This window comes from Penaeus japonicus, unplaced genomic scaffold (assembly GCF_977035675.1).
Source record: "Penaeus japonicus unplaced genomic scaffold, GWHDUDI00000001_assembly GWHDUDI00000011, whole genome shotgun sequence".
Lineage (NCBI taxonomy): Eukaryota > Metazoa > Arthropoda > Malacostraca > Decapoda > Penaeidae > Penaeus > Penaeus japonicus.
This window is the reverse complement of record NW_028234413.1, coordinates 33,499,957-33,512,658: the sequence shown is the minus strand read 5'-3', so window position 1 is coordinate 33,512,658 and position 12,702 is coordinate 33,499,957. Positions and strand designations below refer to the sequence as shown.

The window sequence follows — 12,702 nt, the reverse complement described above, 5'->3', positions numbered from 1 at the left end:
GGCTGCTGCATTTATTTTTCGAGAGACGTTTTTTGGTTACGCGGCTGTATTTCTGTGGCGTGTTGAGGTAGCCGTTCGGTCGATTAGTTATAAAACCTTCGACCCCTTTTTGCGCATTTCCGCCATTCCTCGGAGGGTATGACGCTAAGCCTACCGCGAGGAATGTTTTGTGTTCGGCAGAAAATTGTGGGAAGGTAAAGACGTGGTGACTTGGTAAAGACGTGGAAGTTGACTGGGCGAAGAGAGGGGGGGGGAGGGCAGTAGTCTACACACCCTCCCTGAAGAAAGTGAAATAAGAGAGGAAGACGGGAAGGAAGAAAAATAGAAATGATTAGAGAAATAGAAACACCGTGAAGAGGAGAGTGGCAGAGGAAGGAGAGAGGGAAGAGGGCTGTGCTATCCACACGAGCGAGGAGGAGGAAGGGGTGTTAGGGCAGGGCGGTTAGTGGCGTCCTTACGAGGCTGTAAGGGAAGGCGGGAAGGGGAAGGGGATCAGCGTTACAAGGAGCCGCGGCGTCGCCCGATCGTTACCCTGCCAGCCGTCAGCGCCCAGATCTCGCACTTATTATATTTTTCTTTCGCCGTTATTGACGGCCGCCGGATTTTCATATTGGCGGCGCTGTCCAGACAGGGTTGGGGCGCACGAGGCAGGGAGGAGCTTCAGGGGCAGGAGTCTTTTTTTTTCTTTCTTTTTTTCTTTCTTTCGGATTCTCTAGGTCTGTCTCTCTTTCTTTCTTTCGGATTCTCTAGGTTTGTCTCTCTCGCTGTCGTTGTCTCCCCCACCTCTCTCTCTCTCTCTCTCTCTCTCTCTCTCTCTCTCTCTCTCTCTCTCTCTCTCTCTCTCTCTCTCTCTCTCTCTCTCTATATATATATATATATATATATATATATATATATATATATATATATCTATCTATCTATCTATCTATCTATCTATCTATCTATCTATCTATCTATCTATCTATCTATATATATGTAGGTGTGTGTGTGTATATATTTCTGATTTTATTTGACATTCTTTTTCTTCACTTTTGTTTCTTGCTTTTAGTTTACACAGAAGTAAACAGAAGTTCTAAATGAGTGTTTACAGGAGGGAGGAAGGCAGGTAATGAAACGAGTGTAAAGCCATAGAGAGAGGGTGGGTTTAGGGATGGGGTGGGGTGGGTAGAGGGGTGGGGGTCTGAGGGATCTCTGCTTGAGTGACGACTCATAACCGAACTGCTGAGTGACTCGCTGAGTGACACTTATTGGGGAGAGTACCTTCGCTGAGTGGCAGGAGGAAGAAGTAAGTAGAGAGAGAAAGAGAGAGACAGACAGACAGACAGACATACAGACAGACAGACAGACAGACAGACAGACAGACAGACAGACAGACAGACAGACAGACAGACAGACAGACAGACAGACAGACAGATTCGGCTTTCTCGCGTTAAATTAAGGGCGTAGGAGGGGAACACACAGTCAAGTAGATAGATCAGTGAATGTATATTAGGAGCTATATAGAAAGCGGTGACATCAGCATAATAGGAAGGGCAGGCAGCGAAGTCCATAGAAGAAGCCATAGCGAAAGCATTGACTTCAGCGTAGTAGAGAAAAGACAAGCAAGCAAAGTCCAGAGAAAGTGCGCGTCGTTGAATAAGGGGGTGTCTGAGGGCGCGGTGAGACAGCGCGCGCGACAGGTACCTGGCGCTGCACTTGTCGTCCGCCGCCGTCACGCCCGTGATGGATAACGCCGTGTCAGTGCAGCCATCAGGACTCCGCCGGCGCGTCGGGCGTAAGTGGCTGCCATTGTCCTCCCGTGCCGCCGTGGTGTCCGTGTAATGGGCGACTTTGACGGCTGCATTAACGCCCCATGAATCTGTCTTCTAGGGCCGCGTCGGGCGTGGCGGGGATGGAGTGCGACGCCCCATCATCACTCTTTCGCGACTCTTCTTCGCTTCCTCTCTTCCCTCTCTTTTTTTTCTCTTTCCCTTCCTTTCTCCCTCCCTCTCTCCCCCCCTCCCCCCCTCTTTCTCTCTCTCTCTCTCTCTCTCTCTCTCTCTCTCTCTCTCTCTCTCTCTCTCTCTCTCTCTCTCTCTCTCTCTCTCTCTCTCTCTCTCTCTCCCTCTCTCCCTCCCTCCCTCCCTCCCTCCCTCCCCCTCCCCATCCCCTTCCCCTTCCCCTTCCCCTTCCCCTTCCCCTTCCCCCTCCTCCTCTCCTCTCTTCCCCTCCCCCTCCTCCCCTTCCCCTCCTCCCTCCTGTCCCACCTACTTCTATCCTACCTCTTCCTCCCTCCTCTCTTCCCCAACCCCCATTACCTAATCACTTAGATAAGGTGATTATTATTACTCATTGGTCGGACAAAGTCTTCCTAATATTCACTATGCATTATTGATCATGCATCCCAGAGTATGTCCTTTACATTGCCCGTGGGTGGGCAGGAGTGCGTGCGTGTGCGCGAGCGCGTGTGGCAGGCTTCTTAAGCACCATATGTCTTGTAGAAGATCCATCAGTTGGGCGAGTGTTCCATGTGTCCTTGGCTGTTTGTGCAAGTTTTTTGGTATTGAGTCGTGACAGACAGTGGAAGATAGACGCAGCGCAAGGTTGCTGAACCCGCTATTTTTACGTTTGGACAGGTCGGGCCGCCCCCCTCCTCCCTCCCCCATCCCCCTCCCAAAACACTTAGTATTATCTGCCCACGTGGTAGCGGCTGCACCTCCAGGGGATGATGGGAGGTAAGGGGGAGGGGGAGGGGAAGGGTGGTACTAATGTCTCCTCTTTTATTGCACTGATTTATGAAGGCACACTTGCCCAGAGGAATATTTGAAGGAGTCGGTTCTAAGCAGGTCTAGGTCGTGTTGGGCCAGATGCCGATAAGAGATAGCGGTGAGTACGTCATCGCTCTTCTCAGGTTGTGCGTGGGCGGCGGCGACAGGAGGTGCCCTAGGATCCCGACGCCCCCGCTGATGAAGCTACTCCCCCTGCAACGCGCCAGGCGACCATTATAGCGACCATTAGTGCCCCTGTGCCGATAAGCCCTTCGTCATGTGCAGTGCAAACCGCGGCTGCCCTCGCGGAGTGGCTATGGGAAGGGAGCGTCCGAATCACTTAGTTGGACACACATGTGTATGCAAACAAGGCCGTTGTGTCGTGGCTCGGGAGATCTTGTGCCAGAGGAGCCGGGGCTGACATCCTGCCCGTCTCATTAAAGTCACATTCCCGGCACTTGTCAGAGGAGTCCTGTGCCAGAAGGGCCTCGCGTAAGGGGTCCTGCAAATGAGCTTGTCTCTCTCCGATGCCGGTGCCAAGTCATGCAGCAGGGGATTTATGGGACTCACTTGGATGGGGTTAGTTGTACTATTGTTCTCCTTAGAATTGCCTCGCTCTCCTCTTTTATTGTTTACCTCGATGACTCAGAGGGAGAGAGGGAGAGCGAGAGAGGGAGAGGGAGAGGGAGAGGGAGAGGGAGAGGGAGAGGGAGAGGGAGAGGGAGAGGGAGAGGGAAAGGGAAAGGGAAAGAGAGAAAGAGAGAGAGGGGGGAGGGGGAGAGGGAGATGGGGAGAGCGAGAGGGAAAGGGAGAGGGAGAGGGGGAAGGAGAGAGGGAGGGGGGTAGGAGAGGGGGAGAGGGGAGAGGGAGATGGGGAGAGCGAGAGGGAAAGGGAGAGGGAGAGGGAGAGGGAGAGGGAGAGGGAGAGGGAGAGGGAGAGGGAGAGAGGGGGAGAGGGGGAGGAGGAGAGGGGGAGAGGGGGAGAGGGGGAGAGGAGATGTTCCCGATAAGAATTACCTTGGCGTTCTATCCCTAACCGCGCACAACACGCGGTACCGAAACAATACATACCAGATACGTGTACGTGGACGCGACCTCGAGAGAGAACCAGTAGCCAGGTGTCTCCCAAAGAAGTCAAATCATAATGTGAGATATGAGGAGAGAAGTGATGCATGTATGTGTCCGACTGCCGTTTTGTTTGAAGTCACTCGATGAATCACTCGGAACCACACGACGCCGTAGGGACAGACACCCGCCCGCCGCTGCAACCTCACCTGCTTCGCGCCGTCAGGTTCGCCGTGAGGCCGAGGGTCGAGGTCGGGGGAGAGCTGGAGGGGGGCGGGGGGGGGGATGCTCTCAGAGTGTGTATATATAGAGAGATACGGGCGAGAACAGAGGCTTAGATAGAGCTGAAGGTTGAGCCAGGTGGTGGAGGCGGCTCATGATAATGCCGCCGTAAAAGAATAGAACTTGATTTGGAGAGGGGGATGAGGGGGAGGGGGAGGGTATGGGCGTGAGCGTGAGTGTGAGTGTGAGTGTGAGTGTGAGTGTGAGTGTGAGTGTGAGTGTAAGTGTAAGTGTAAGTGTAAGTGTAAGTGTAAGTGTAAGTGTAAGTGTAAGTGTAAGTGTAAGTGTAAGTGTAAGTGTAAGTGTAAGTGTAAGTGTAAGTGTGAGTTTGAGCTAGAGAGAGAGCAAGAGAGAGAGAAAGAAAGAGAAAGAGAAAGAGAAAGAGAAAGAGAGAGAGAGAGAGAGAGAGAGAGAGAGAGGAGAGAGAGAGAGAAGAGGAGAGAGAGAGAGAAGAGGAGAGAGAAGGAGAAGAGAAGAGAGAAAGAGAAGAGAAGGAGAGAAGAGAGAGAAGAAGAGAGAGGAGAGAGAGGAGAGAGGAGAGAGAGGAGAGAGAGAGGAGAGAGAAGAGAGAGAATAGGCGAGAGAGAGAGAGAGAGAGAGAGAAGAGAGAGAAAAGAGAAGAGAGAGAGAGAGAGAGAGAGAGAGAGAGAAAGAGAAAAGAGAGAGAGAGAGAGAGAGGGAGAGAGGAGAGGAGAGGAGAGGGGAGAGAGAGAGAGAGAGAGGAGAGGAGAGAAAGAGAAAGAGAAAGAGAAAGAGAAAGAGAGAGAGAGAGAGAGAGAGAGAGAGAGAGAGAGAGAGAGAGAGAGAGAGAGAGCGTATCTTTGTTTTAATTTTAAAAGATTAGAATGGACGGCCCTAGCAAGTGCGATGGGAGCCAAGTCTTGAATTATGAATTCAGACACGTTTTAGGGTACAGGGCGCACGTCGTGACCCAGTATAGGCAGTGCCGCATCGGAAGTCTGCGGGACGCCATCTCCTTGTTTCCCTTTTCTAGCTCTATAATTTCCATCTTTCGTTCATTGTTTTGTGTTTTTTTTTCGTTTGTTATTTTGCTTAATTTCGTATTTACTGCAGTTTCCCTTATACGTCACGCCGAGGGTAATTCCTAGCGGGGCCATAGGAGGGCCTCAGGAGTCCCTACATGGCCCATACCTGGCACTCCCTTGGCACAAGCATCGGGATGTGGAGGGCGCGAAGAGGCGTAAAACAGGCATTGTATGTGTATTGTGTTGAGCGGGTGCCAGGGTGCCAGGGTGCCGCGCGACCTGTCCACTAAGGCATCCAGACTCGTGACGCCGGGGACACCCCCTCCCCCCCTCCCCCTCCACACTGCCCCGGGGTCATGATGGATGTTGCTGTGCTCCCTCTCACTTTCACTGTCTTCAGAAAAGAAAGGTGTATGTAGAACATGCACACTAGTCTTCGCCAAAAGGATGTATACTTACATTCATTATTGTTGATTCAGACTGAATAAAGTTAAAAGTAAGAAGGTAACGAGATAAAGAGAGCATTGCAGGCACGCTCCCCCTCCCTCGACGCGCCTGGTGGCACCGATATGTGGCCTGTCACGGCAACGCGACACTAAGCTTCCGTCAGAGCGCCGTCGCCTGACCCTCCCCCTTTTTGTATGCGCTGGCAAATCACTCGGATGGCTCCCCAGCCCTCTCGTGTACGGATTGTCGCGCCTTTTTATGTAGAGGTGGGGGATGTGGGTGTGGGACAGATTGTATGTGTACAACTGTACATGTAAGTGAGAGTGAGTGGGGGGGGGGGGCGGAGTGTGTATGGTGGTGGGTGAGTGTAAATGTAAGGAAGTTTGAGAGTGAGAGTAAGAGTGAGGGTTATTGTGAGGATGAGAGGGAGTGTGTATGTGGGGGGTGTACTTGAGTGTGTGGGCGTGGGTGTGAGTACGTGCTTGAAAAGTTCATGAATAATTGCATGATCATCGAGACCTGATGTCGTTAGCGGAGCATTTCACTCCTCTGTCTGGAAGAAGCACAGTGCCACTCGAATCACTACAGTCGGACCGTGACGGTGGTCCGTCACCGTAAATCCCGCTCCTTGGCCAGGATTTGTCAACACGAATCGGCGATTTCCGCGACACTTCTGATCGAAGTGAGACTTTGTCCAGGAGGCGCGGGGGGACGGGATGCAACATGTTTGAGATGAGTGTTAAGTCGACAACAGTAGCGCTGATGGAAGTTGGGTGTAAAAAGAAGCGAGGAAAAAACGGGGGAGGCAAGTGAGTGTTGACAAAGGGCAGGTTTAATCCCCAGCTGCTGAGGGAAGCGACGCCATTACAGATGGCGTGGCGCAAGAGTGCAAGAGGGTTAGGGAGAGCCTGAGTAAGCCAGTCATGTCTTGCACAGGTTCAGCGGGATTATGGGCCCTCGCTTGTACTTACCTAGTGTCAAGGGGAGACGGATGACAAGCCAGGTGCAGGAGGGGGAGGGGAGAGCAAGAGCGTGGGAGGGAAAATTCGTGGGAGTAATGGAGCGAGAGGAGTGATCATTGTTGGGCATTGAGTGGGAGATGGCCAGTGTGGGTGTCTTTGGAAATCGAGTGAGGATATTTGTTTTGTTTTTTTAGTTCGGGTATGGAAGGGAAAGGCAATTCGTGTGGATGGAATGGGATTAAGTCATGTTTTTTTTTCTTTTATGAAAATTTAGGTATTTAAAACGTAATGAATTGTGGCAAGCTGTATCCAATTTGCCGACTCATTAGGAATGATCATTATCTTGCGGAATGATAGAGGAGCACTTTCCTGATAGCCATCGAGTATTCGCTACCCCTCCCCCTCCCCCGGACAAGCTACGCCTTTCCCTCCCCTTCCCCCTTCCCTCTTCCCCCTTTCCCCCTTCCCCCTTCCCCCTTTCCTCCCCCCCTTCCCCTCCCCCCCTCCCCCTTTTCCCCCCTTTCCCCCCTCCCCCGGACACGCCACCCACCTCTCTCGCGTGTCCGGCATAAAAATAGAAAACACGTGCTACCTGTCGGTGTTGCCCGGATTGTTGTTCCTGCACCCAGCCAACGCCGGCCACGACCACGTTCACTTCATTGATGACGTGCACTGTCGCCGCAAACACCATCGACACCACTACACGCATCACCACATAATTCACCGAGGTTTTTTTTTTCAACCGCGTCAACCAAATTTATACTCGACTTAGAGAGAGAGAGAGAGAGAGAGAGAGAGAGAGAGAGAGAGAGAGAGAGAGAGAGAGAGAGAGAGAGAGAGAGAGAGAGAGAGAGAGAGAGAGAGAGAGAGAGAGAGAATGTATATATGTATGTGTGTATGCATGTATGTGTGTATGTATGTATGTGTGTATGTATGTATGTGTGTATGTATGTATGTATGTATGTATGTATGTGTGTATGTATGTATGTGTGTATGTATGTATGTCTGCATGTATGTATGTATGTATGTATGTATGTATGTATGTAATTGTGGCGGTGATAATGACGAAGAGGTAGAGAGATAAGAAAGAAAGATGTATGTAATGGTGGTGGTGATGGTTATGATGATAGAGATGATGATAGTGATAATCGTGATAACCACAATAACCAAGATAATCATGATTAAACCAATGTAGTTGTATCAACTGTTAGTGTCATGGTAGCTGGTGATGCAGTGGCTGTTATTGCAAATGTTGATATCAAGATTATTTTGAAGTCATTATTTTTATGATAATGAAAATCACTTTGTTTCATTTTTGTTCGTCGTAATAGTAGTAGTATTGGTAGCAGTTGTAGTAATAGCAGGAGTATCATTATTACTCCCATTGTCGGTGCTATGACTATCGTCGTCTTGCTATTCCTGTTATCATAGTAATTCTCTATCTATATATATATATGTGTGTGTGTGTGTGCGCGCGCACGCGTCTGGTCACCAATATGATAAGTTCAAACTGAAAGAAATATTTGTTTATTTGATTTAGAAACAGTGAAGATCCTGGTTATCAGCTGTATAAAACTATTGGTCCCCAATTCAATGATAGATTATCCTCCGGATCACCAAGAAAGGGACAGATTATTCAGATGTACGGGTCACCAACTTGGCAACGTAGAATAGGATTTTCGAGGAATTTACTGTTTGTTTTGAGTGATCTCTTTTTTCTTGCTTTTCTTTACCTTACCTCACTGGTTGTTATTTTTCAGACCCTGTTGTTTTACACGTGTGTTGCCTTTCAGCTTGTAGAAGTGATTGACAAGAAAGAGTTATCTATAGAATATATTATTGAAAAGGGACGCGGAGAAGTGCAGTGTTTTTGTGGTTGAAATCCTTTCGTTGAAGAGACTGAGCGAGTGGCGAGCGCGTCGCCAGGCCGTGAGTGAGGCGGTTCGATCTCCTGCGCTGGAGCATCACCATGCGATCGTCGGAGGATAATGCGGACGATGAGTTTGTGTTCGTGGCCAACAAGGTCGTGACGGGGTCAGAGTGCCGTCCTGCGGACACACTGCCGCCCGGCGCACGCGGCCCTCGCACCCTTCCGCGCCTCAACCACCTGCAGCCCATCCCCACTACGCTCGACCTGCAGCCGTCGCCGGGTCCCAAGCCCTGGCGCGCCGTCTTCCCTCCCACCACCAGCACCGCCCGCTCCAAGGTCACGCCCCTTCCGCCGGAGCTCATCGAGCTGCTGCCGCCGCATCTGCGGGAGAACACAGTGCCGGATTTCAGCAGCTCCACCCCTCCTCCCGCGGACGAGGCGCCGGAGCGCCCTCCGCTCCCGGCCAAGTACTGCTCAGGCGACTACTACAACCTCGACGACGCCCCTCTGCCTACGCCCGCCTCTCAGGACAACAATTACGGGCAGCTGTCGGATCTCATTACTTCAAGTGCTCTTAACGGAATTACGGCCACCCAGACCCACGCCCACGGCGGCAGGGCGGCCTCTCTTACCAACACTCGCCCGCAGGCCCACGCCAGCAGCACGCAGACCACTTCCCACACTGCGCCGGCTGCCTTGGCACTCACCGACTCCGGCATCAGCAGCGGAGGCAGCAGCAGCAGTAGTTGCAGCAGTGTCAGCAGTCGGAGCAGTAGCAGCAAAAGCCTCCCGAGGGAAGGCTCGCGGACTTCGCTCTCAGGACGCCCCCTGCACCCTCCCTCGCCCAAGTTCGCCCGCGCAACGCCCGTCTCGGCCACGCCCGCGCCTGCCCCGCCCTCTACGACAGGCGCCGCCGAGCCGCTCCTCACGCGGGTCTCGTACACAGCGGTGTTAACGAGCGACGGAGAGCGAGCCTCCATGGTCCGTCGCCTGGAGGCTCTCACGCCCACGCCTTCGCCGCTGCTGAACACTTTCAGGGCTGCCAACACTCAGTCAGGCCATCTCCCGCCAGAGGCACGCCCACACACCCGTCACGTGGCCACCGCCCACTCCACTTTAAACTCGATGGGTCAGACAAAATCAACGTCTTCAACGTCTGTAACGACCCACGCGCCCACGCCCTCCTCCACGCCCATTCACACGCCGTCCCAGACGCCCACCCACACCCCCACCCACACTCCCACTCAACAGCGCAAGTTGAGAAGCGGCGGGGAAAATCCGCAGAGTGTGGGCGGTCAAGGAAGGGCAAGCCCTTCCATGTCTTCAGCCGGCTTGGTCGCTCGTCAGGTCTCCGCGCCCAGACCTTTCACACCAACTGCCTCGACGCCCACGCCTCCCTCTCCCCGCCCGCAGTGCCGACAGGTAAGCGGTCGGCCTCCTGAGATGGGTCCTGCCTCCCCGCCCTCGAGTCCAGAGTTGCGTCGTGCGTGGAACGTCATAGGCGTTCCAGTAGTGTCGCCGACGGGCGCCTCCACCCCCGTAGGGCGCAGTCCGGCCCCCAGCCCTGTACCGCGCCCCCTGCGCTCTGCCCCTGCTGAGCCGGACTCCATATACGACAACCTCGTGGTGCGACAGCCGCCCCTGAGCACACCGACCTCGCGGTCTACACCAATGGCAAGCATCCCGCCCACCGCCCAGCGGCACGGGACGCCCACAGTACATCGCCAAGGGCCGCCCGCTACCCCACCGCCTCGGAAATCCACGCAGTCGCCGATCGTTGGAAAGCCCCCTTCCCCGCCCACTCAGCGACGGGGCACGTCCCGCTCTCCCACGCCGCCTCCAGCGTGGGCTCAGCAGGGCATTCCCCCGAGAGCACAGTACGTCCCCTACTACCCGTCCCCAGACGCCCAGTACGGCGGGTGCTGGGTTCCTGTCTGGGGATCCTCGCCTCAGCTGTACCAAGCTCCAGGCTCCCCTCCCGTGTACCCCGCGTACGTGTACCATGGGCCGCCCGCGGGTGTCATTTGCGAGGCTCGAAGCCGCAGTTGCGAGCGCCTCCCTGCCCGCCCGTCTCCGCCGTCCTCACCGCGTAGCGGGCGACGGTCAGCGTCTCCGTGGCGTGGAGGCTCACCCTCGCCCGCCGGAGCCCGCCATTCTCCCTCCCCGGACCCCGTCAGTGGGCGGCCGCCGAGACCAAGGCGCCCTCCCATGAGGAAGTCCAAGACTGTGGAGGTGGGTTGCCTAGGCGTAGGGCTCCAGCAGCCGTCAGCCACACCCATGGGAGGACAAAGTGAACCAACCCCTCTGCCGGCGCACTCAATCACATACCTACAAGGGCCCCCTGCTCCCGGTGTTCCCTCAAACCATGTATATATTCACGCCCTAAATCACCAGGGTCCTCTCCCGTACCACAAGTGTAACCAAGCGAGGCAGCAACATATCCCCAGCTTTGACACCATTCACGAGCAGCACGGCAAAGTAGCTAATGGTTTCCATGATCCTAATTCGACCAAATCGAATGACGTGAGTGCCTCGGCTAACAGCTCTGGTGTGCGTACGCCTACCCCCGTGCTCACGTCCTGTAATTCTTCGAACCTGTCCGTAGTCTCCCCAGGATTATCCAGGCTGGAACAATCAGAGGTCTCAAAACCAAAGGTAACGTACAAGTCCTCACTCTACAAGTGCATGAAAAATCTCTTGAAGCCGATACAGTAGTCGCCCCTGTATCATGCATGAATCAACGTTTTCTGTAAGACGTGCCAGCACATTAGAAAACGCACAAGGCGTATTCTGTTAGGGGAAACAAAAATGAAATTAAATTGGACGAAAATTCAGATGAAGCGTGATACAGTCACTTTCACGGACTTTCCTTCGATCTATACAAATGATCATTTACGCACGATAATGTTCTCAAACCAGTATCGAATTCAAGTTATGATGAAGACGGTCCTTGAATCTCTTGATGGAAATGAAATCATTATGTTGAAGAGCCTTTATGTGTCCAGAATCAGAAAAGAAAGCCTTTATGACAAGAGAAGAAATATTACGAAGGAAGAGGTAAGGAGATATTGTGTTTATTGAAATGTTTAAGAAAGCGAAGATATCTAAATAATTGCTCCCAGAAAGATTGCAAGTATTGTCAAATGTATTTCACGACAGCGCTTCTCCTGCTTACTGCCGTTTTCTTTATCTACGCCCCACCCACTTTTACCTGGGTCTTCTATAGTCTTAGCTCTTTCCTCTCCTTTATACGCCTGACTAACAGACCAGATACGCCTGAAGAGTAACTGATGATAGGAAATTCATGACTCATTAGGATTCTGTCAATAAGATCAAAGCTCCATGTGTCACATTCTTCGAATACTCGTTTAAGATTTTTTCCTTGGTTTCATTTTTTCTTTTCAGAGGTAGATATCGATTCTATATTGTTTTGCAGTGAGCGTAGTTACTGTTTGAAGCTGATTCATTTTTTTTCCTTGGGAGAAGTAGTGTATTTTTCCAACATTTTTTTTTCTCGTAAAAAATCAACCGAAAAGTCAATCACATGTAATAAAACACGGTGTGCAAACACCGCAGACTTTTGTCACAATATTTATACCCTTCGCGCATCATTTCTTACCTACGGTTTGGGTTGTGGCGCGCCCGAGCACTTAACCCTGTTGCCACGATGCTATACGTCATGTACCTCTTTCAATAGCCGTCGCGTCGGGCTCTAGCGCCTTAAGAATCCTGCCCTCCTTCACGAGGTCCTTAAGCCAGGATCTGAGTCACCGTCGCACCGCCGAAGATGGGCATCCTCATCCCAAGCGGCGAGCGAAAGGAAGCGAGATGAAAGGACCAGAAAGAGCGAAGATCCGAACGAGATCGTAAGGCCTACGAGCGATGATTGAGATTCCTTCGGGCAGACGTCTCGACCTGTGAATCAGCATCTAAACCCAGCGCTGAGCCATTCAACTCTGACGCTCGGAGGCTCCGTGTATTTCAGTCCCTCCGCCGCCCGGTATTTACGTTCAGGAATTTGGAGTGGCTCTTAGACTCGCCGGTAACCGTGGTCCTCCAGAGGGCGCGGGGGCGACTTTGTGAAAGGGGAAAGAGGGAGGGGAAGAGGGGAAGAAAGAGAGGACGAGGGAGAGGGAGAGGGAGAGGGAGAGGGAGAGGGAGAGGGAGAGGGAGAGGGAGAGGGAGAGGGAGAGGGTGAGGGTGAGGGTGAGGGTGAGGGTGAGGGTGAGGGTGAGGGTGAGGGTGAGGGTGAGGGTGAGGGTGAGGGTGAGGGTGAGGGTGAGGGTGAGGGTGAGGGTGAGGGTGAGGGTGAGGGTGAGGGTGAGGGTGAGGGTGAGGGTGAG

The 12,702-nt window shown here is 52.9% G+C and overlaps 2 protein-coding genes across 4 annotated transcripts in view; both read left to right on the top strand.

Moving 5' to 3' along the window:
- LOC147471005 (uncharacterized) overlaps positions 1-8,420 on the top strand; it is an 18,510-nt gene extending 10,090 nt beyond the window's left edge. Inside the window, exon 2 of one of the 3 annotated variants that reach the window (XR_015191389.1) lies at positions 8,283-8,414. Coding sequence is in view for 2 of the 3 variants with exons in the window: in XM_086541960.1 (XP_086398086.1) it covers positions 8,250-8,289 (40 nt within the window). In the remaining variant the exon portion in view is untranslated. Of the gene's footprint in view, positions 1-8,249 lie in introns of all 3 variants that reach the window. The other 2 variants (XM_086541961.1, XM_086541960.1) reach the window with 2 other exon arrangements.
- Positions 8,395-11,222, top strand: LOC122248505 (uncharacterized). The gene has a single exon (XM_086541958.1). The coding sequence runs from the start codon at positions 8,459-8,461 to the stop codon at positions 11,072-11,074; it is 2,616 nt and encodes an 871-aa protein (XP_086398084.1). The 5' UTR covers positions 8,395-8,458; the 3' UTR covers positions 11,075-11,222.
- The last annotated feature ends 1,480 nt before the right edge of the window (positions 11,223-12,702 follow it).

Coding starts and splice junctions, on each gene's coding strand:
- LOC122248505 (XM_086541958.1), top strand. CDS start 8,459: ATGCGATCGTCGGAGGATAATGCGGACGATGAGTTTGTGTTCGTGGCC.